The sequence below is a fragment of the Pelobates fuscus genome, chromosome 5 (assembly GCF_036172605.1).
Source record: "Pelobates fuscus isolate aPelFus1 chromosome 5, aPelFus1.pri, whole genome shotgun sequence".
Classification (NCBI taxonomy): Eukaryota; Metazoa; Chordata; class Amphibia; order Anura; family Pelobatidae; genus Pelobates; species Pelobates fuscus.
The window spans coordinates 193,922,150-193,947,081 of record NC_086321.1 but is presented as its reverse complement, the minus strand read 5'-3'; the positions used below and the strand labels follow the sequence as shown (position 1 = coordinate 193,947,081).

The window sequence follows — 24,932 nt, the reverse complement described above, 5'->3', positions numbered from 1 at the left end:
TATTTATTTATATACACATATATAATTATTATTTTTTTATTAACTTTAACTTAATTTTTTTATGATTTTACACATGCAGGGAGACTGCCTGTCAGCACAGACAGTCCCCCTGCAGGCAGACACATGGACACCTATTGTGACCATGTGGTCGCCCTGTTGAGCGATCACATGGCCACAGGGGTCCTAATTCGCCATGGGGAGACTGCCTGGGCTGCAGGCAGTCTCCCCACAACGGGAGCACCGCCGATCGCCGCCGGGGGAACGACGGCGATCGGGTAAGTAAATCTTAAAGTTAGGACGGTTCAGGACCGTCAGCGGTCGGCAATGGAAAAATGCAGATGACGGTCCTGAACCGTCCTCCGTCCTTAAGGGGTTAAAAACTGTTACAAACATCAATGGTTAAAGGTCAAAGTTGAATTAATAATGATATAAATTGTTATAAAAAAGAAAAGAAAAAAACTAAAAAGAAAGGGGAAATTAATAGAAAACAACAAAAAAAAGTAATAAAAAAGATATAAATGTGAAAAGGAGAGGAGAAAGACAAAAAAGATGAGGGAAAGGAGAAGAAGTAAGGATAAGAGATAGAAAAGAAGGAAAAAGAAAAGAGAAGAAGTAAGGGAAAGAAGAGAAAAACCAGAACCGATTAATAAATGATGTTACAGACCGCCTGACACCCCGACTGGGTGCCTCCGCCAATCACTGCTTCCTAGTACCTCCGAGTATTTCCAAGCACTCCAGCAGACACCATCAGAACCGTAGTCCCCACTTCCAACCCTGATAGCCCCGATCTGGGTGACCAACATATCCAAAAACCACCCACATCAGGATTTTCATGGGGAAGTCATAATTTGACCGACCACATGCATGGTCCTATGCCCAAAATAGTTCCATAGAATTGTGGCTAAGTGCCGCTGGGGACCGACAGGGAACTACAAAGTCTTCATGCCGAAAATAGTTCCATAGAATCACGGCTAAGTGCCGCTGGGGACCGACCAGGAACCGCGCAGTCTTCATGCCGAAAATAGTTCCAGGGCATTTGCGGCTAAGTCCCCCTGAAGTCTATTGACGATTTTGGTCCATGCGAACGGCCGCCAGGGAGCTAGCATTCGATTCTATGCGCATGAATGGAAAGTGCCGAACGAGGGGGAATAAAAGATGGGTGTTTACAGTCGCTGACCTGGCCCATAGTCGGTGGGCAAGAGGCTGGATAGCAGGCCCCTCCAAAAACCCTTGACGAGTTTCAGTTCATCACATTTCTTCCCCCCCCAAGGTAAGACTAACCAGGTATCTGACCTCCTGTCAGTTGGCACCTGAGTTAGTCGAGTAGCCCACTCATAAACAAGTACTGGACCTGCTGACTTCTGTAGCCCGACTCTGTCCTGTGTGTCCCCAGCTGTTAAGTGGGCATTTGGTACTTCCGGCCTCTTAGTTGCTCTCCGGCTTGGAGTTGGGGTTACCCGGTGGGCAGAGACCTGCGGTGCTCTGCCCCGCAGCCAGTGTTACAGCTGAGAAGATCAGAGGGTCGTCTGGTCCTGGACTAAGGTCAAGGGGAGGGCAGAGGCCAAATGCGTTCTGCCCTGGTGCCAGCGCTTCTGCTGGGGTGGCCTGTGGGTATTCAGGCCCTGGACAAATGGAAAGGGGAGGGCAGAGGCCAAGTGCTTTCTGCCCGGGTGTCAGCTCTTCTGCTGGGGTGGGGTCAATGGATACTGCCGTCTCAGTCACTACCCCCAGGACCCGGTTGGGAATTAGCTGCTGCGGGGAGGGACCGTCAACCTCCTCCCTCTGGTATTTCTGCTGTGGCTGTTGGGGATCTAAGACCGCTATCCAGCATCACTGTAGATCTGGTGCAGAGAACATGGTCCCAACTGCACCATTGGGGTCAGGGGTGCTGTCCCTCTGTAGTTGTCTCCTCTCCCGGTATCTACGTCTGCCACTGGGGAGAGAGACCGGTTGTCTCCTCTTCCTACATGGTACACTGCCGCTGGGGAGTAGGCCCAACTGTCCCTACTCCCGGTACTTCCAGCTGCAGTTGGGGATCTGGGCCAGCTGCTCAGCATCCCTGTAGGGCCGGTGGAGAGACCTCAATCCCATCTCCACCTGCCAGTTTGGGTTCCCCCCAGGACCAGTTTATAAGGTCCTGCTTCAATTGGGAAGAGGGACCAGCTGTCTCCTCTTCCGGTATCTCCAGCTGCCGCTGGGGAGAGGGACCGGTTGTCACCTCTCCCTGTAAGGTGAGCTGCAGCTGGGGAGTGGGACCGACTGTCCCTTCTCCCGATAGCTCCGGCTGTGGTTGGGGATCTGGGCAAGTTGCCCAACATCCCTGTAGGGCCGGTGGAGAGACCTCGGTCCCATCTCCACCTGCTAGTTGAGGTTCCTCCCAGGACCAGTCTGTTAGGTCCCCTATTTCTGAAGCTGGTAGTGAAACAGGGGGTACCGCAGCCAAGTTTCTGGAGGACAGGTACTGCTGCTGAGGTACGAACGGCCACTAGGGAGCTAGTGTTCGGTTCTATGCGCATGAATGGAAACTGCCAAACCATGGGGAATAAAAGATGGGTCTTTACAGTCGCTGACCTGGCCCATAGTCGGTGGGCAAGAGGTTTGCTAGCAGGTTTAGTTTGTCACAAATGGCTACTAAAAAATCCTAGAATCTAAAACAACTGCAAAACAAATATAAAAAACAAGATAAAAGTCTCTCAATATATTTCTCACCACAAAGTTTAAAAGAAATAGCCAATTTCTCTACTAGAGAATCTATTTCTAATGAAGATGTTGCAGATCTAGAAAGGAGAAAAGAGAAAGAAGAAGTAATGGTCGATCTACTAAATGCCAGTCTACAGGATATGTTACTGGAGATTAAAAAATAAATCTCTACTAACACTGCAGAAATTAAACTAGAAATCAATCAATTATCGAACAAAATTCAGCATATGGAAGATCAACATAGAGATCTGGAATTTTAATTAAAATCTATAAAAGAAGAAAACATTGTTATGAGCAAATGCAAATATTACAAGTTTTAGAATGAAATGTTGTATTTCTTAAACTGTGTACTTTGTCTTTAAGAGATATTGCAAACTGACAAGGTGTTAGAAATGGAACATATTGTTTTTCATAGATCTTTCTTTAAGCAATAACCTCAGTGCATAATATGTTTGCGCAATTTTGTCCCAGATGAATTACAATAACAATAATGCATAAACAAGCTTCAAGGCTATGCTATGACTCTTTCAGTACACAATACACTGTGTTAACCTTAAGTAGATAAGGATGTCCAGACTTTAAGATGCCATCTTGAACTAAGTCAGGAACATTTCCATGACGTATGCACCCTTTAGTTATGGCCTTGTATGTTTGCCAAACATAGGTCCTAAAATGAATAAAGTAAAAGAAGTGTTACTTTTTCATATATGAACTACGGTGACCCTAAAATGAAGACACCTAAAGTATAAATATAAATAGGTGTACTTTTAAATGTTAACACAGAGGAGAGACTTGGAGACAGACGCTGCTCCATCTTAAAATGAAAGAGAGGCTGACATGATGACATGTTCAGAAGGGTATGTTAACAAATAATGACCATTGTATGTTTAAAAATTAATTAGCATTCGTATATTTCTGTCTACCTCACACTGAAAAGTATTTGCTATCCCTGCTTAAATATGAAAAAGTATGTATGCTATAATACATCTAGATATTTAATATATGGCTGTTACTAAATTTATTGTCCTGAAGAGAGATTCATGCAATATACTAATTATATATCATTCCTTGAGCAATGGTAGAGGACCCTTTTCTTGCACAGCTCATTCCCTACATACAGGTTTTAAAAAATCGGAGGTACAAACTGAAGCATGCCGGGAGTTGTAGGAACAACTGGAGCCCGGAAATGATGTATCGGCAATACAAGCCGAACCGGAAGTGACGCGACGGCATCTAACCAGGAAATGAAATTCAGCTGCAGGTCGGCGAGAAAAAGGGCGCGAGTGGAGGATTTATAAACTGGATACCAGCAGACTTACAAGCACAGACTGAGGAAGCCGATAAGGACGGCGAAACGCGTTTCTGGGAGAAGAGGAGATTGGACATTCTATTAGTAATATACTTATACATGCTACTTCGTATGCATTTTATATTTTTTTGTGATACTCAATAAATGTAAATTTTAAATACCCTTACTCCATCTCCTCCATATATCTGGTATCCACCTGAGGGAAGTGTCACCTCTAAATTGACACTGATGCCTACAGCACTTAGAGCCAGTCCCCAAAAGGCTCTATAAAAGGTGAGCACCAAATCTATATTTGTGTTCTACACTACTTAATTGAAGATAAATCTGCACTAGGAGTCTTCTTTTGTGCTTTGTTTTGGAGATATAATCCACAGACAGAAGGAAGAAAGTAGCATCCTCTATTCCTAGGTGTTGCTGCCTACCTTGAAAGGCACACTGGTTGATGTGTTTAGAGCCTATACCCTCATAAAAGGCTCTTTACAATGTGAGTTTCCCCTTTTATATTTTTTACTCTAATACTAAGTTATCTGACAGTACTACCCTATATATTTCCTCTGTTTATTTTTCATGTACACCCCGTGCCTATTGTAAGGGGTAAGTGCATAAGGATTATTTATATTATACTTTTTAAGCGCTGCACCTATATCAAGTGTTGGTTTGATGTTTCTCACACTCTAAACTCACTGCTTGGTATTCTGTTTTTTTGGTTTCATATAATAACTTAGCCTTCTGTAATTCCACATACTGACTCATATTGCTCACACTTGTCTATTACCTAAAAAAATTGTGCACAGTAATTGTTATGCCATATTATTTTCTAATGTTGATTGATCTTCTGCAGCTGTTGTGGCGTAGAGGACCGGAATGTTATCTCATGCACGAAAAAAAACAAAAAAAAACAACACAGCCCCTCCTCTACTAAACCACAGCACCCCCCTCTACCACCCTGTGCCAAATCTGATCCTCCCGCTGACACACACATACTCACTGACAGACACACACACACACAGACACACACACACAGACACACACACACTCACTGACAGAGACACACACATACAGACACACACACACACTGACAGACACACACACATACTCACTGACAGACAGACACATACATACAGACACACTGACAGACACACAAACATACTCACTGAGAGACACACACATACAGACACACTGACAGACACACACAGTGACAGAAACACATACACTCACTGACAGACACACACACACTCATTTACAGACAGACAGACAGACACACACACATACTCACTGACAGACACACACACTGACAGACAGACACACATACAGACACACTGACAGACACACACACACATACTCACTGACAGACACACACTGACACAGCCACACACACACACACTGACACGGACAGACACACACTCACTGACAGACACACACTTACACATTATTGCACACACATTATTTTCTCTATTGCTCCCTACCTTATGGAGCCGATGTGGGGCATCTCCCTGGGGTCCTTCCTGCTCCTCACTGCTCCCTCGCGCGGTTTAGTGATGCTGGGTGCCGGGATATGATGTCATATTCCAGCGCCCAGCTTCACTACAGATGGCACTCGCGAGGGAGCAGTGAGGAGCAGGAACAATGAGCTTCCTCGCTGGCCCTTCTCCCCGGCCGGGTAAGTGTTAGAAGAGTAGGCACCTGCAATGTGGGGAAAGCAGGTGCCTACTCTGCTTTAACACCAGCATGCATTTGCGGCTCGCCGGGCCGCAAAGATGTCCCTTGTGGGCCGCATGCGGCCTATGGGCCGCGAGTTTGACATGCTTGCTATAGAGGGTTCGAATTATATGATGCTTCGCAAACTATACATCCAGAAGGTAGTGCTTATATGCATATGTCTAAGGTTCATGGCTCATACTCAAGAATTGAAATGTGTTTGGGTAAGGCAAAAGATATCCGTAATATACATAATATCCAAATGAAAGAGAATACATGGTCGGACCATAGTTTTATTATAGTACAAATTGGCGAACCACCGGTAATGGAAAGATCTACATGGAGGTTGGATGACGCAATAATCAAAGTGGAAAAAAATAAGGAGGAATTAATAAAATTAGCAAAATTTTTCTATGATGAAAATATGACACCTGATTTAGCTGATTCCACAATTTGGTATTCTTACAAGGCAGTCATGAGAGGCTATTTAACCCCTTAAGTCCGGAGGACGTACATTTACGTCCTTTTAAAAGCGGCACTAAACGCCGCAGGACGTAAATGTACGCCCTCCGTTTTTTTTTTTTACTTACCAGGTCGCCGGCGGTCCCACGCCGGCGATCGCGGTTGGGGGGACTCCCAGGGAGCCCCCCCCCGCGGCAGATCTTCCTCCTCTGGTCCCCCCCGGTCATGTGAGAGTGAGGTCCTTGCGAGGACCTCCCAATCACATGGCCGGTATAGCTGGCTCAGGCATTGCCAGCAGGGGGACTAACTGTAATGACAGTTAGTCCCCCTGCTGGCTGAAATCAAATAAAAATAAAATAAAATAAGTGTAAAAAAAAAAATATATATATACTTAGATCATATATATATATATATTATATATATATATATGATCTAAGTATATATATACACATATACACACACACACATACACTGTCTAGGTGTATTTTAATATTAATATATATATAATTATATATATATATTAATATCAAATTACACGTAGACTGATACTGATTAAATATATATATAATTATTGTTATATATATATTTATAAATAATATAAAAAAAAAATATGTAAATACGTAAAAAATAAAATAAAAAAAATAATTAAAAATAAAATATTAAAAAATATATAGATGTGTTTTATTTCGTTCTAACTGTATTGTGATATTAATATATATATATTTATATCAAAATACACGTAGAACGAAATAATATATATATCTATATACATAAATATATACGTATATATCACTATATATATACCTATATATAAAAAAATATATTAAAAAAATATATATATATATACGTATATATACACATATGTATATATATATACATATATTAATTCTACACATATATTTATGTAATAATTTTACATAATTAGGTATCCTAATTAATTACAATTAGCGGGACCTGCCTGACAACCCATGCCGAAAGTAAAGGGAATTTAATTTGCTAGCACTATATTTAACCCTATAACTTTCCAAGACACCATAAAACCTGTACATGGGGGGTACTGTTTTACTCGGGTGACTTCGCTGAACACACACAAATATTAGTGTTTCAAAACAGTAAAATGTATTACAACGATGATATCGCCAGTAAAAGTGACGGTTTTTGCATTTTTCACGCACAAACAGCACTTACACGGACGATATTATTGCTGCAATACTTTTTACTGTTTTGAAACACAAATATTTGTGTTCAGCGAAGTCTCCCGAGTACAACAGTACCCCTCATGTACAGATTTTATGGTGTTTTCAAAAATTACAGCGTCAAATATAAGGCTTGTGTTTCATTTTTTTCACTTTAAAATTCGCCAGATTGCATACGTTGCCTTTATGACCCTATGGTAGCCCAAGAATGAAAATTACCCTTATGATGGCATACTATTTGCAATAGTAGACAACCCAAGGTATTGCAAATGGGGTATGTCCAGTCTTTTTTAGTAGCCACTTAGTCACAAACACTGGCCAAAATTGGCGTTTTTTGCATTTTTCACACACAAACAAATACTAACTTTGGCCAGTGTTTGTGACCAAATGGCTACTAAAAAAGACTGGACATGCCCCATTTGCAATACCTTGGGTCGTCTACTATTGCAAATGGTATGCCATTATGGGTGTAAATTTATTTCCTGGGCTACTATACAGTCTCAAAGGCAACGTAACCAATCTGGCGAATTTCAATTTCAAATGTAACACGCTATATTTGACCCTGTAACTTCCCAAAACACCATAAAACCTGTACATAGGGGGTACTGTTTTACACGTGAGACTTTGCTGAATACAAATATGTGTATTTTATTGCAGTAAAAGCAAACAGTATTATGACATTGACAGTTAAAATGTCATGTAGAACTAAAAAAATAAAAAAAATCTTATTTTCTCCCATTTTTTTCATATTAAATTATGTTTGATAGCTAAATATTTGATATTAAATGAAAGCCCTGTTTCCCCTGAATAAAATTATATATAATAAGAGGGGGTGCATTTAATATGAAAGAGGTGAATTACGGTTGGACAGACATATAGCGCAAATGCCAGGTTTTGTTTACATTTTGTTTCGTTCACAACTTGTACATTTGGCTGCGGTGTTAAGGAGTTAATTAAAATGGAAAAAATAAATAAACAAAAAAAAGGTAAGGATCTGGCGGATTTATACATCCAATTTTTCAATTTATCAAACGCAAATAAACAGAAGCCTTCAAATCAAAATAAATTAATGTTGATTGAACTTCAAAATAAAATAAACTTAAAAACAGAAGAAAAAATCAACAGCACTTTAACCCCTGACTGAGCCAAATGTACACATGATCAAAACAAAACGTAACCAAAAACTTGAATTTGAGCTATATGTCTGTTCAGGCGTAATTTGCCTCTTTCATATTATGTGCACCCACACTTATTATATATAATTTTATTTAGGGGAAAAAGGGCTTTCATTTAACATCAAATATTTAGGTATGAGACATAATTTAATATGAATAAAATATTTAAAAATGGGAAAATTAAGATTTTGAAAAAATTTTTTTGTTCTAGGTGACATTTTAACTGTAAATGTCATAATACTGTTTGCTTTTACTGCAATAAAATACACATATTTGTATTCAGCGATGTCCCACGTGTAAAACAGTACCCCCTATGTACAGGTTTTATGGTGTTTTGGGAAGTTACAGGGTCAAATATAGCATGTTACATTTTTCAGTTTTTTCGCATTGAAATTCGCCAGATTGGTTACGTTGCCTTTGAGACCGTATGGTAGCCCAGGAATAAGAATTACCCCCATGATGGCATACCATTTGTAAAAGTAGACAACCCAAGGTATTGCAAATGGGGTATGTCCAGTAGTCACTTGGTCACAATTTGTTTGTGTGTGCAAAATGCAAAAAACTAATTTGAACGCCAATTTTGGTCAGTGTTTGTGACTAAGTGGCTACAAAAAAAGACTGGACATATCCCATTTGCAATACCTTGGGTTGTCTACTATTGCAAATGGTATGCTATTGCAAGGACCTTCGCGATCACATGGCCCGGGGGGGCCGGAGAGGAAGGAGAGGGACTCCCTGGGCTCCCAGGTGAGTCCCCATACCACGATCGCTGGCGTGGGATCGCCGGCGACCGGGTAAGTACATAGGACGGCTTTGGCGTTCTATGCCGCCCGCCGGCTTTTAGAGCCGGGTCCCCAAGGACGGCACAGAACGCCTACAGTCCTTAAGGGGCTAAATAAATTAAGAATAAATAATTATTATATGGGGAATAAAGCAAGTAAAAACCTTACAAAAAAATGACAAAAAAGTAAATCTAAAAATAGAATAGATAAGCTAATAGATGGTAATGCAATATTTTCAACTCCAGAGAAAAAAGCCCAAAAATTTTATGAATTTTACAACAGATAACCTTGGGCTTACCATAGATGAAGAAAAAATAAAAAGATATTTAAACAATACAAATATCCCTAAAATAATAAAATCAGACTTACAAATACTAAATGCCTTATTTACCACCAATGATTTGGAGAGGGAAATAGAAAAGTTGGATGTATATAAAACACCAGCCCCGGATGGATTTAGCAATCTATTTTACAAAATTTTTAAACAAGAACTTAACCAGCCTTTGACCAACTTATATAACGAAATAGCTACTAATTAAAAAACGTCTAAAGAGCTGTTGCAAGTGAATATACTACCGATATTAAAACCTAACAAAAATCCAACAGATGTGTGCAATTATAGACCCATATCACTTATAAACATTGACATGAAAAAAAAATATATATATATAGTAACCACATGGTATTTTATTATTTCACCTCTGGCTTTTATACAATAATCACTATTATTGTTTCTTTTATATTTCATATGGTCCTTATACCAACAAGATATCCATCTACTACAAAACTTCATGTATCCCATAAGTGGGGATTGTACCACTGTATGCCATCCACACTAGAGCTAGTTTTATAGCTCTGGAAAACGTGAGTAGGACCATATAGAACTCTTACAAAATAATACTTAGTACCTGTTGGAATATACTGCACCATTATTTGCGGTCTATTTATTTTTTTAATACGGATCTCATGAATATCCCATGCCCATACCTTACTGAGAAATGCTTCCCCTGACAAGATTGTGATTGACTTCTTATACAAGGTTTATTTGGACTTTTGCTGTATTTATCAGGCATAGACTCTTTTGGACTTACTTTTTGGACTCTTGATTATTATTTATTATCTATGTTTTGAATTATTTTTGTTTTTTTATCTTAGGACTTAAAATTATAAAAACATGCCTTTTAATTTCTTTAGAAGATAACATGTCAGATTTATCTTTAAAACAATGGCCTAATATAAATATAATCGCTATTGAGGATATTACTCACCAAGATCAAATATTATCTTTTTCGGATATCGTAACAAAATTTTAAATATCCAACAAAGAGGTGTTTACGTATTGCATTTTTTTTTTTTAAAACACTACTCTTTTAAAAACCCCATCAAATATTCAGAGACATATGGAACACATTTTTGCCATGAGAAGGTGAGTAAAATCACTTCCAAGGCTAACAAGATGCTTGAAGTAATGAATGTTAAACCTAATAAAATAATAATCACCTGGAATAACGAACTAGGAACGATGTTTCTTGAAATTAAATGGTGTGCGGTTTTAAGACAGCTATATAAGAATGTTCACTGCTTAAATCTAATCGAGTGCCAATTTAAGATCATGTTTAAAATGTATGCTAATTATATTCCAATTTGTTGGAGATGCAGAAATCCGGCAGGCACATATCTACATATTTGGTGGTCTTGTCCGTTAGTTAAAACAATATGGAAATGGGCGTTTGATATTTTTACATTTGTTTTATCAAACAAAAAAGTAAATTGGGGCCCAGATTCCGCACTATTGCATATGAATCTAGAAACACTTTCAAAAGAAAATCGATGTCTGGCAATTCATAGTCTTATTGCAACTAAGATTGTGATTGCCAGACATTGGAAGTCAAGTTTACCTTTAGAAAAATAATGATATTTTCAACAATTAAAGTTTCAGTTTCGGATGGAAATTTAATTCAAACCCCTAACAACCAAATAAAAAATATTTTTTGATCGCTGGCTAGACAAAATGTAAAGCCGATAAGTCAAGAAATTATTCCTTGCAATAGAAAAGAGGTAAAGAAAGGAAAAATAAAAAGCTAATCTCCTGGTCTGCATTGGTTATGAAATGTGTACGTTTTGTCTCAATTTATTGTTTTTAGGCTATACTTTCTATTGTTCAATAATAATGCATATACTCAAATATATATGTTTATCTGAATGTAATAATGTGACATATATGTCTAAATTGTCATGTGATATAAATGTAATTGTAATTACTTGAAAATGTGAATAAAAGAAAAATATAAAGAAAAATATTTATTTAAGAAATAAATAAAATTTATATAAGAAATAAATAAAAAATATATACATCTGTTGTATGCCTTGATGTCATATTTTGGACATAAGCGTTTTAAATAATTTAATATTTTTTGATAAACTTGCAAAGTGACTATTTTTAAAATACTAAAATATCTCAAATATATCAATAAAAAAAAGACAAAAAGATTAAAACATCTTTCAAAATAGGAAATAACTTTAAAAATGTATGCAAAAATATTGTATATTTTAAAAAACCTTATCCAAAAATATTAAATCAAGTCTGTAACGAAGTTGTGTAATGGTTATGATGCTTGAATAACCCTTCAACTAGTTTAATTCTATTCCTTTCCTGGACTGTGGAATGATGAAATGCTTCATCGATTCAGTTAGAAATGGAACAACCTTGAAGCATGGCTCATAACATCTACATCACAGTGGCGTAAACTCCTGTCTCTTACCCTCAGTAATGTCCATCATCCCTTCACTTTCTTTCACTTTCTTTTGTGCTCTCTCTTCAAGATCTTTCTTGAGCTGCTCAATCTCTCTTACTGCCTCTCTAAGTTGCTCCCTCTCTCGCTCAGCTTCCTGAAGACGTAACATCTCTGTTTCATATTCTCTCATACTGTCTGCAGATTTTTCAGCCTCCCACTGCTCTTCTCTTTCTTTCTGTAGTTTCTTAAGATGTTCTATTTCTTTTGTCTTTTGTTTCAGAATCTCTTCCTCTGCACCACTTTTTTTAAGACGCTTTATTTCTTTCAAAGCTTTTCTCAGGCGATCCTTTTCTCTCTCCGTCTCTTGTTGATGCTCTTTTTCTCTTTTAGTCTTGCGTTGCATTTTCCTCTCTTTCTCTGCCTCCTGTTGTTGCTCGCTTTGTCTTTCTTGTTCTCTAAGACGCTCTATTTCTCTCTCGAGTTCTTCTACTTGTTTTCTTTCTTTCTCAACAGCTTCTTGATATTCTCGTTCTTTATCTGCCTCTTGGATGCGTTCTTGCTCTCTCTCAGATATTGAAACCTGCTCGTCTCTTCCAATTTGTGTCTCTCTTTCCATATCAGGTTCTTTGGGCGTTACCCTCTTGCCCTCCTTTGGTTTGGGTTTTGGTTTCTCTCTGATCATGCCTGGCTTGGTTCGCTCTTCCCTGTGTGGGTCATGGGTGATTTCTTCCGGGAATGGAGGAATATTAGACATAAGAAATTCCAAATCACGAGCAGTTACTTCCGGGAGGTCTGGGACAACCTTCAAAGAATAAAAGCACAATCAGAATATATCTGCAGCTCATAAACAATATAGTAACAACTGCATGTTGTAGTAATTTTTCTGATGTCAGAAATCCTTTTTAATATGACATTTCCAAGTGATTTACAGTTAAAGTGTATGTCCTCTACACTGTGAGGTTCTACTTGAGTCTAATTTTTCGTAAGTGTTTTCAATGCATTGTAGTTCTACTCTATGCTGTACCCTGTTACAAAGGATACACAGTCAGCACTACTGTAACTAGTGTTGTGCACTATAATTTGGCATTATATGTGTGTATTGCCTCTCGCAGAACTACTGACCAGATCCACAAATGGTCATTAGATGTGTAATGGTACATATATATACTGCTCTTTATTGAGTGTTCCTTCAGAAAATGAAAATTTAGCTTTACCAATTTAACGTAAACCCTTGGGTCTATATGTTTTTATTAACCCAATAGTGGCAATCATGTTACTTATCTCAGAAATAATGAAAAGCTAGTATTGGCTAATTAATAAAGGACAATCGTATAAGGAAATGTATAAATAAGGCTTTAAGCAAAAATAGCAAATCTGAAAAAATAGTTGGTTTGGATATTTTTTTTCTAGTCTGATGATTTTGGCCTAAAATTTGTCTTAAATTACTTCTCAACAACTTCTGGTTTAGAGAATGAAAAAGTCAGCATTCACTTAGCATTCTCCACCACCTATGGATGAAAATTTCCAAGGTTTCACAATAGAGCAGCAGCAGTAATGCTATAGTATTATTAAAGGCCTTTTGATAAGGCTGAAATGTTTCTTGCTGTGGGGCCTCAATAAACATGTAGTGCATTCACATGCAACAGTGTCTTGACCCATCTTCTTTATATCATTACTGCAACTGGTTTAGAGAACAATTTCTGAGCATGTTTGAACAAAAATTGAATGTGTAATATGTAATGTAATATGTAACTAAACACACACAACAATTACTATAGCACAACAAAAACAATGCACTCCATGAAAACTTGTTGTTGCTGAAACCTGGTTACATCTACAATTTTTCTGGGTATCTGCATTGTGATCTCACCTCCAATGTTGGCAGAATTAGAGGCTCCACCTCTCGGAGTGTTATACTTTCTGGTGATGTCATGTGATCACTCTCTAGTGACAAAATAAAAAAATTAATGTATACGAAGAGAACAAAAACAGTCTTCATGGACTAGACAAATTGTCAAAGTGACTATAATGACCCAATATGTCATGCCTGAATGTACCAAGATTACAAGTGTTATCCTACAGCAAGCATGTCAAACTTGCTTGCGGCCCACAGTGGATATATTTGCGTACACCTGCCCTGGGGCCAATTTGCGTTGTGGTTTTGTCTTATTCTGGTCTTCCCTCCCACGGCCGATCACGTGCCCCCGAAAGCCAGCCACTCCCCCTTCCCTCCTGCTCACAGTGCCAGAGGAGTGTCTGGCCTGCTTGAGTAAAGAAGAGCAGGGCTGGAACAGGAGGAAGGCTCATCTTAAGGTAGTGGAAGAGGGGCTTGGGGGGCCTCCTGTGTAGTATGTTAAATTGGGGAAGAGAGGGCAATGTATTAATTTAAGGGAGGGAGGGGGCAGTGTATTAAATTGGGGGAGGGAGTGAGCAGTGTATTCATTTTATGAATGGGTCAGTGTATTAAATTGGGGAGGGGAGGCAGTGTGTTAATTTGAGGGAGGGAGGCAGTGTATGAATTTGAGGGAGGTAGGGGGCAGTGTATTAGAGTGGTGGGATGGAGGGCAGTGTATTCATTTTGGGGAGGGAAGGAGGCTGTGTATTAGAGTGGTGGGAGGAGGGCAGTGTGTTAAATTAGGGGAGGGGAGTGTATTAAATTGGGGAAGGGAGGGGGGCATTGTATTAAATTGGGGGAGAGAGGGCAGTGTATTAAATTAGAGTGCTGGGAGGAGGGTCTGTGTATTCAATTAGAGAGGAGAGAGGAGGGGCAGTATATTGGATTTGTGGGCAGTGTATTAGATATGTGGGCAGTGTATTAGAATGGGGGAGGGGCAGTGTCTTAGATTGGGTCTGCATGGAGGCGCTGAACGCTCCCAATGGAGATGCTGATTAGCTTTTTGCCATACATGCACAATAGCCTTCCAATGTTTTCTTATGGGAAAGTTTGATGATTTGTTTTTTACCGCTGTGCAACAGCATACATTCAGCCTTTCAGTCCCATTACCAAACCTTTCTTAATATGTCAAGGTATTTGGACTGAAATATTGGTAATATGCAAATGCACGTTTACTTAAAATAAATTCGCTGAGGAATTTTTTTTTTTTTTTTTTTTAACGGACCACATAACGGCTGCATAAACAAAGTGATTTTAATCCTAAATGGCAGAGAATTGAGCAGTGAGACTGCAGGGGCATGATCTAGACCAGGCATAGGCAATCTTCGGCACTCCAGATGATGTGGACTACATCCCCCATAATGCTCTTACACCCATAATGCTGATACTGCATCATGGGAGGTGTAGTCCAAAACATCTGGAGTGCCGAAGATTGCCTATGCCTGGTCTAGATCATGCCCCTGCAGTCTCACTGCTCAATTCTCTGCCATTTAGGATTAAAATCACTTTGTTTATGCAGCCCTAGTCATAACTCCCTGCATGTGACTTACACAACCTTCCTAAATACTTCCCGTAAGAGAGGTCTAATTTTTATTGCACTGTCTGTTTAATTTATAATGTCTTGTCTCCTGCTCCATTCATAGCTTTGTAGACCCTGCAGGTGACTACTGTGTGTGATTAAAGTTCAATTTACAGAGCAGACGATAAAAATTCATTCCACTAGAGATCACAGTTTGATTAATTTATTTGAAATTATTGCAGCCAGCAAGCTTATTTTTCTTTTCATTTCACTAGCAACTTAATATCTTGATGTAGATATTTACAGGATATCACTCTTCTGGGGCACTCTCAGATCTTGCCTGAATAAAATCTCAGATATACAAGGATTTTATGTGTTAAAGCTTTATCATTTTTTTGTTATCAATATCAGTGACATTGTACAATTAATTGTGAATATACATGTAGAAACAAATGCAAAATAAAGAGTAAGAGTATCACATGGGTATAGAATATGGCAAGAGATGGGAAAAAGAAGTTGATGACATTGGCAAGAATGTAACAATATGCTGGTGGGATTCATAAGGTAACCCCTTAGCGCTGAAACAAAATGTAGGGAATAAAAAATAGCCAGAAGCAGACGGGCTTCATAGCTAGATCTTTGAAACTTTTGGAAGAAGACTATACAAAATAATTGATAATTTAGTTATTTTGCTTTTTAATGTAATCTGTAACTGTTAATCCGTTTTTATTGCAATATGCACTCTGAATTATATATTTCATCAGAGTTACACATTCCCAACAGTATTCCTTTAGTTTATTCGCACCTTCATGTTTCCGCGCTCTCCTCCATCTTGGTGGAGTCTTGTCCATTCTGCTCAACTCAGGACTTGGAGTCTTCAAGAGGTGTTGGAGCTGTTACAAAAATGAAACAGTGCGATGTTATAAAATAGTAAAATTGGAAAAAACTAAACAAAAATTAGAAAATCATGTAAGAGGTTAAGGAGAGAAAGATTGACTGGTAAACCTATGGGAGGTGTACAGATAGGAGGTGTGAGACATTGAATGTCATGTAAATATTAAAGCAAATAAATGACGTTTTCTGCTTTAGTAATTTCAACTATCAGCTATTATTAAATAAGGATGCCAACTGTGACAGATCGCCTGGCACCCCGACCGGGTACCTCCGTCAATCGCTGCTTCCTAGTTCTTGCAACCACCATAAGCACTGTACTAGAGCACCTTAACCATCTAAAACCCCACGAACCGCTGCAGCTTGGTTGGGGTCTCACCGTCCCACTCTCTGTCTGGAGTACAAAAGTACATACTTCACATGAACAGAGCCTTTTAAAGTGCATTGGGCAAGGTATATTGCAGGGCCCATAGTCCTGAGGCAAGAGGCTGGCCAGCAGGCCCCTCCAAGAACCTGTGATGAGGTTCAGTTCGTCACACCAACATTTTCTATATATTAAACATTTAAGTCTTGCTTTTTTTTCTTTAAGAATACCATGTTTTGTTATAGAAACAAAACATGGTACTGTGAATGATATATGCATGGTTGTTATTTTTCCCATAAATCACTTTTAACTGTGACCTCCCTCTTGATCTATAGGGAGTTAGGGATTCTACTTAGATTTGTGGGAGTTAGCCCATGCAGGACTCCTTTTTTCATTCCTTACTTAGAGCAGTGTGATTGAGGAGGATTTTGTACTTAGGGCAGTGTGATTGAGGAGGTTTTTTTTTACGTAGGGCAATGTGATTGAGAAGGGTTTGTACTTAGGGCACTGTGATTGAGAAGGGTTTGCACTTAGGGCAGTGTGATTGAGAAGGGTTTGTACTTGCGGCAGTGTGATTGAGGAGGGTTTTGTACTTAGGGCAGTGTGATTGAGGAGGGTTGCACTTAGGGTAGTGTGATTGAGGAGGGTTTGTACTTAGCGCAGTGTGATTGAGGAGGGTTTTGTACTTAATGCAGTGTGGTTGAGGAGGGTTTTGTACTTAGGGCAGTGTGATTGAGGAGGTGTTTGTACTTAGGGCAGTGTGATTGAGGAGGGTTTGTGCTTAGGGCAGTGTGATTGAGGAGGGGTTTGTACTTAGGGCAGTGTGATTGAGGAGGGTTTGTACTTAGGGCAGTGTGATTGAGGAGGGTTTGGTACTTAGGGCAGTGTGATTGAGGAGGGTTGGTACTTAGGGCAGTGTGATTGAGGAGGGTTTGTGCTTAGGGCAGTGTGATTGAGGAGGGGTTTGTACTTAGGGCAGTGTGATTGAGGAGGGTTTGTACTTAGCGCAGTGTGATTGAGGAGGGTTTTGTACTTAGGGCAGTGTGGTTGAGGAGGGTTTTGTACTTAGGGCAGTGTGATTGAGGAGGGTTTGTGCTTAGGGCAGTGTGATTGAGGAGGGGTTTTTACTTAGGGCAGTGTGATTGAGGAGGGGTTTGTACTTAGGGCAGTGTGATTGAGGAGGGTTTGTACTTAGGGCAGTGTGATTGAGGAGGGTTTGTACTTAGGGCAGTGTGATTGAGGAGGGTTTGTATTTAGGGCAGTGTGATTGAGAGGGGTTTGTACTTAGGGCACTGTGATTGAGAGGGGTTTGTACTTAGGGCAGTGTGATTGAGAAGGGTTTGTGCTTAGGGCAGTGTGATTGAGGAGGGTTTGTGCTTAGGGCAGTGTGATTGAGGAGGGGTTTGTACTTAGGGCAGTGTGATTGAGGAGGGTTTGTACTTAGGGCAGTGTGATTGAGGAGGGTTTGTACTTATGGCAGTGTGATTGAGGAGGGTTTGTACTTAGGGCAGTGTGATTGAGGAGGGTTTGTATTTAGGGCAGTGTGATTGAGAGGGGTTTGTACTTAGGGCACTGTGATTGAGAAGGGTTTGTACTTAGGGCACTGTGATTGAGAAGGGTTTGTACTTAGGGCAGTGTGATCGAGGAGTATAGCCTCTATTTTTATTTCAGTAACTTTTTACTACAAGTTTCTGATTTGTTTCAGTTAGCCCATACTGCTACTTTGTGTTACACTGTACATTAGGCCAAACCTAATAAAGTCTGATTTTTACATTGTATTGATTTTTCTGGGAATATCTTTATGCCCAATTAGACACAAGTTTTGGCATCCCTTGCGAGTGTCACTGTCTGTAAATATTCCTTTACCAGCTAGGAATCTCTCTTGAGTGTAGAGATCCTCCAATACCTCTTTGTGCTTTTTTAAATACAAGAATTGCCAATACAAATGGAATTTGGTCATTTACACCAAGTTTTGCCCAACATGAGGACAAAATGCAGAGTTTAGCAAATATCCATGAGTTGTAGTAAGAGAAAATGTTTTCCTTTTTTCTTTTATTAGAATGTAGGTAAAATGTCAGAAACAGTACAACTACATAAATAAATACCACAGGCTCTAAGCTGTGTGGCATATATGTATGGTGGCAATGATAGAGTTACTAGTTGGTCAGGTTAGCTATAGGAATGTGAAAAAAAGATAAAGAGGTGTGAGTTGCTGGGCACAAGTACTGACACTATTGTTGGTGGGGACAGGATCTGGATTGGGTGCAGGTCATGAACTGCCAAAATATGAGAAGCAATATAATGCAGCAGCATGAGGAAATTCCTGCGAGCCTGCTACTAGAGCAAAGAGTGGCTCAGCCGTATCCCCCTCCCTTTTCTAATTATGTATTGTGGTGCTATGGAAGAGATGTGGGCAAAAACCTCATCTGCAGGGTTAAGTTCTGAGGCAGGATGTAATTTTTTTATTTTTTTTTCATGTATAGTTTTTATTAGGTTTTTGCATAGAAATTAAAGAAACAGTGGGGGTACAGAAAGGAAAAAAGGGAAGGGGCCAGTAAGTACACTTAATTTTTGCAACACAATTCCATATTCGGTCAGCTTTGGTCAGTTTATACAATAAGTGAATAAATGAATAAATAAGACAAACATCTTGTAGAATAGGTCGAGATGATAATGCGTTTAGTAGTTATGGCATTCTTGCCCGCATTTCAGCTTTTGCAACTGATAGGAGGGGGGACACAGAATACCATACTTTGCACATTGTACAGTTTACATAGTGTTACAGAGAAAGATACAACTTCTACACCACAGATCAGGTATTTGCCAAATCGACATGTTAAATGCAGCCATTTGTATATTGTCATACCCGATGTCGATTACCCCACCCACAGGTGTCGTGGAGCGTGTTCGAGTATCTAGGATAAATACATTTCCACCTGTTGTGAAGTGTCGCTGTTACAGTGTCTTACAACCTACTCATTTCCCATTTGAGCCTATGTCGGGGTGGACCGGACTCGAGCTACCCCTGTGTCCTGTACTTTACTGTGTTGCTGCTTTGTCGGCTGTTAGTTGGCTTTAGTGTATTGGCTTCGTTATGCTGTTCATTTTTTGTGTATTCCCTTTATCTATCAGGTGCTGACTGTTCTCTGAGCGTGTTCCAGCTTATCTGTGTCTAAGTAACTTATGTCATTCGGGGAGGGATTCGTGCCCTGGTCTCCCTGCTAATGGTAGGCGAGGTGCATCCATGTGATGCGTAGAGTTGACCGCCCTTCGTGTTCCCCACCAACAGAAACTGTGCATATGCTTCTGAATAATGGATAAAGTGTAACTGTAAAGTGTAACTGTGTGCGGGATGGAGAAAGAGGAGAAAGAAAGGAAAAGAAAACAGGGGAAAAACAACGCCCTTCGTACTGTGCACTGTAAATCCCAATATGTACGCAGGGATTGTACCCGGACAGGTCGACAGGTCGACAAGTGTCATCAGAAAGGATGTGTTGCAGGCAGGTATTGCTTGGTCTCATTTGTTATAGAAAGGTTAAGTGGGCATGAGATTCCTATCTATCGTCTACGAGGACTGGATTACTGGTTTTAGAGTCAATCTGTTATCAGTCCAGCCGGCCCATTTCGTTGTGTGCATCCCCTAGTTCATATTCGTATGTAGCATCTACTCTATTCCACACTTCTGCGAATGAGGGGGCGTTAGTTCCTTTCCAGTGACTGGCTATACTGGTTTTTGCCGCCGTTAAAATATGTATGGCAACTACCTTCTGTGGTTGTGAGAGGATAGTCGGGGAGAGGTGGAGGAGGTAGCATTCCGGTGTAAATGGAATTGGTATCGGCATAATCTTTGTGAGGGCCTCCCCTATTTGTTGCCAGTATGGTCCCAATGTGGGGCAATCCCCCAAAATGTGTTTGAGAGTACCTGCGTGAAGACCACAACGCCAGCATTTGTTTGATACAGTACGGTACATATGTGCTAGCCGAGTTGGGACCAAGTACCACCTCATTAGAAGCTTGCAATATGCCTCCCAGTGGGATAGACTATGTGAGGAAGCTTTGGTGGTTTGGATGGCTTGTAGCCAGAGCGGGATGGGGAGAGAGATATTAATTTATTTTTCCCACTGATCTATGTAAGTGTGTTTGGACAATGGCTCTGCGTCGTTGATGGCGGTGTAGCACAGGGATAACGGTTTGATTTTCGCACCCTTGCCTATACAGTGACGTCCAAAGAGAGTGAGTTGGGACTCGTCTAGGTGATGTATTTTGTGTGAGTATGTTATATGTAGGTAAAAATGTCTCTAGCTGGTAAATGGAATTCTGTTTGCAGTTCTGGGAAAGACTTAAGGCCCTGTGGTGTGAATAGGTGGTGGATGTGATTCCTTTTTGTAACCAGGGTGTTACGGGTACGTTATGCGATAGTGCTGAGAGGATAGTTGTGGGAGCAAAATAAATGAGATTGTCCACTCCCGTGAGAGTGCGGGCCCATCTCAGCCAGCTGCGTATCAAAAAACGCGGCAAAGGGTTGTGCTGTACAGTGTCCCATTTTGTGTATGATCTAAGTATATGTTCTAGGTTGTTCGGGTGTAAGCACGCATTTTCTAGGCGCAACCAAATTGGGGGTCTGGAATTCGACAGGACCTCCAGTCCCTGCGCTAATAACGCTGCCTTATAATAGGATTTCACGTCCGGAATGCCCAGGCCCCCTTTCAATGGTGTTTGCCAGGTGAGGCGTCTAGCTATCCTTGGGGTTTTTTTTTTCCAGATATATGCGTTAAAAATCGACTGAAACCTCTTCAGGGTTTTATCAGGTATTTCTATAGGTAGCGTTCCAAAGAGGTATAATACATGGGGTAACTGCAAATATTTTAAAAAGGTTGTAAGGTTGCACTGACTGGCAAATTGGTGATGTTCAATAAAGTTAAGTTATATGTTTGAAACAGAGTTTTTTGGTTGTAGGCCCCTTAAGCTTTAAATGAAAATATCTTTCTAACCCATTTAAACATTAACAATGTGTGACTGTTTTTATTGTGCTTGGGGTAGTATGTGAAAATACACTTCATATTAAATGTTTTATTGTTTTATGTAAATATTTGTCTTGTTTTAGCTGTAAGCAACAGTTCTAGTAACACAAGACTGTTGACATTGGTATTTAGAATTAATAATATTAATCATGTATCATTATTTTTCACAGTTTCATACAGATCTCAAAGCCTAATCGATTTTTCTTTACGTAGGAAAGGAAATAAGACATTATTTTTCTTTCTTTTAGTGGACAATTTTCCAAGCCTTCCATGAGACAATGAAAGTAAGAGCTCTGGTGTAGCTGTAATTAGGGCAGGGTTCCATTAGATAAAAATAAAGCTTATCTCTCATCGATTTAATCTACAAAATAAAATAATGTTATTTAAAAGAATCTAGCCCTTAATTTTAATTGACAAATTGCTGTGCGTCGCTTCCAGCCTTCTCTAGCCAGATAATTCAGTTAGTTTTAGAGAAGTATGCAAGGCCTGACACACTCTTTTCATACTTTGTCACTCCCTTTCACATGCTGTAATCTCCCTTCACACTCTGTTACCCCCACCTCCACACCCTCTGTCACACCCATCCACACTCTGTCATCTCCTCCATGCACAAACACTGTCACCACTCTCGACACACACTGTCACCCCCTCCACCGACACCCCCGTCCAAACACAGTCACCACTCCCACACACTGCCACCCCCTTAACCCTGCCACACTCACATTAACCCCTCCTGATCCTGTCATACTCACCCCCTCCAACCAAACTGCACTCATATCCCCTTGCTCTGCCACACTCACCCTATCACATTAACTCCCCTTATCCTGTTAGACTCACCTTTGTTCTCACTGTCACGCTCATCACTCCTCCGTTTATTTCCAACCAAGCCACAATCACCCCCAACCCTGCCACACTTACCCTGTCACATTAACATCTCTAATCCTGTCACACTCACCCCCTCACTCTGCCAAACTCAGCCTGTCAATTACCCTCTTAATCCTGTCACATTTACCTTCCCTTGCCCTATCACACTCACTCCTCCAACAATACCACATTCACCCCAATCATCTGATACTTACCTTGCCAACCATGCCACATTCACCATGTCATATTAACAATTTAATCCAGTCACACTTACCTCCTCTCACCCAGTAACACTCTCTCCTCCAACCAGGTAACACTTGCCATACTCATTCCGTCCCACTCACCCACTAACTCTGTCTCATTCACCCCCTTATTCTGTCACACTCACCCTGCCACAGTTACCCCTTTACTCACCCTGTCACAGTCAACCCTGAATTTAATCATCATACACACAAAGTCATAACACATAGCTTTGCCATAGACAAAGTGCACAAAGGCCACAGACAGCCCCCTCCCCCGATATACACAAAACACTGTAAGCAGCTATCCCACACACACACATAGTCCCAGGCACAAACATACACATACTCACAGAAATATACATTCACATACAAGAATACTCACTGTCAGACACACACGCTCAGGCACATACACAGGTAGACAATGCCACACACACTCAGTAATACAAAGCATGATTTAGGCACCTGAGCAGCAAGGAGAGTAATAAAGACCGACCACACTGTCATAAGCACTTTCAGAGAGTTTTAGTAGGAGGCATTTTATTTATTTTACAACATAATCACTTTTTATTCAATAAGACCTTTTATCTTCAAAAAACAGGAACAGGACCAGGTTTGCCCCCAGTTATGCCATCATTTAATTGGGAATCCAACTTTGTGTGGGGGTGGGCATGGGAGGGTAGCAAATCTGGTCCTCTGCAAATGTTTTATAGATTACTTTTTATTAATATGGAAAGGCACTCAAAGTGAATTGGATACATTTTTGCATACATAAATGAGAATGATTATGGACTCAAATTTACTCACTCACATAGCAAGGAAAGCATTGTTTTTTGGACATCACATTCTATGTTTAAAATAGGAATATTCATTCTAAGTGCTTTTTTTTTTTAAATTGAAAAACGGTCTGGTCACTAAGGGGTTATATACTTTATTAGGTTTTGTAGACATGTTTTAACTCCTTGAATGGTAATATCCTTTATTATGTTATCAGATTAGGAATTACATGTTTCCCCTTCCCAACCCTCCAATTTTTTCCTATTTTCACATATAATATGTATGAGAATTTTTAGATCACTACCTCCATCCACATAATTTTATGGAATGAACCGTGGTAGGTGGAACTTTTTCTTGAAATTAATATGGCTGCCTGGTGGAACGCAACTTGGAATGCATGACACCACCACGGCTGTCTGGAACGCAGCTTGGAAAGCATGATGTCGTCGCATGAGTAGCACGATGAAGTCATACGGAGGAGGAACCCGGAAACCATGAAGAGTGAAAGAAGCTGGAGGATTTTCAACCAGTTGAAGGACTCATTGGACAATCTAGGGACTTTAAAAGGGAGAGGGGAGGGGAGGGAAGGTTTGTTTGTATTTGTTTTTATTCTGTTGGTGATTTGCACAAGAGTCAGTGTCCCTGAGGACGTCCCTGGGGTGACGTAACGCGTAGGACTACAGAACTGACAACAGATCAATGCTTTTGACTTCTACATCTGCTGTTTTACAATGACATATAAGCAAATAAAATTGTTATGCACTTTATCTAAAAACTTGCACTACAATTTTTGCACGTTTTCTTCCCTTAAATGGTCCAGAGACTGTCAAGGTTCTGAAGCAAGAGAGTGATCTCTTTAAAGATTATCTGAAGGCTTGAAGTTGGCATGTAAAGTGTGAGTGGCTAATTTAAACATTTTTTTATACAGTTTTATATCCAGTTAATTAAACTCTATGATGTGCTTTTCTTATTTTCCCTAGCAGAATCACCTCTACTTTTTTGCTTTGTATCTATAATTGAAGATTAGAGGAAATCTTTGTAGTGGATTAATTGCTGAAAGGAAGTTTTATTGATTTTATATTCAATTTTTGCACATAGTATTTGCATTTTTTCACATATATTTGCACTTTAAGGTTTAATAGGTTAGGATTGTCACCACAGATATTGATATATTCTTAAACGCAGAAATACACACAGCCAGATATTATTATTATTATTATTATATTATTATTTAGTATTATGATTTATGATATTTATTATTATTATATTATATTTATTATTATTATATTTATTATTATTATTATGA

At 39.7% G+C, this 24,932-nt stretch overlaps 1 protein-coding gene across 1 annotated transcript in view; it reads right to left on the bottom strand.

Annotated features, from left to right (window-relative positions):
* The window catches only part of REC8 (REC8 meiotic recombination protein), a 142,071-nt gene that overhangs the window by 64,092 nt on the left and 53,047 nt on the right, over positions 1–24,932 (bottom strand). Inside the window, exons 6-8 of the mRNA XM_063456522.1 lie at positions 16,276–16,363; positions 13,928–14,001; positions 12,085–12,859 (exon numbers count right to left, since the gene is read on the bottom strand). Of these exons, the coding sequence (XP_063312592.1) occupies positions 12,085–12,859; positions 13,928–14,001; positions 16,276–16,363 (937 nt within the window). The remainder of the gene's footprint in view (positions 1–12,084; positions 12,860–13,927; positions 14,002–16,275; positions 16,364–24,932) is intronic.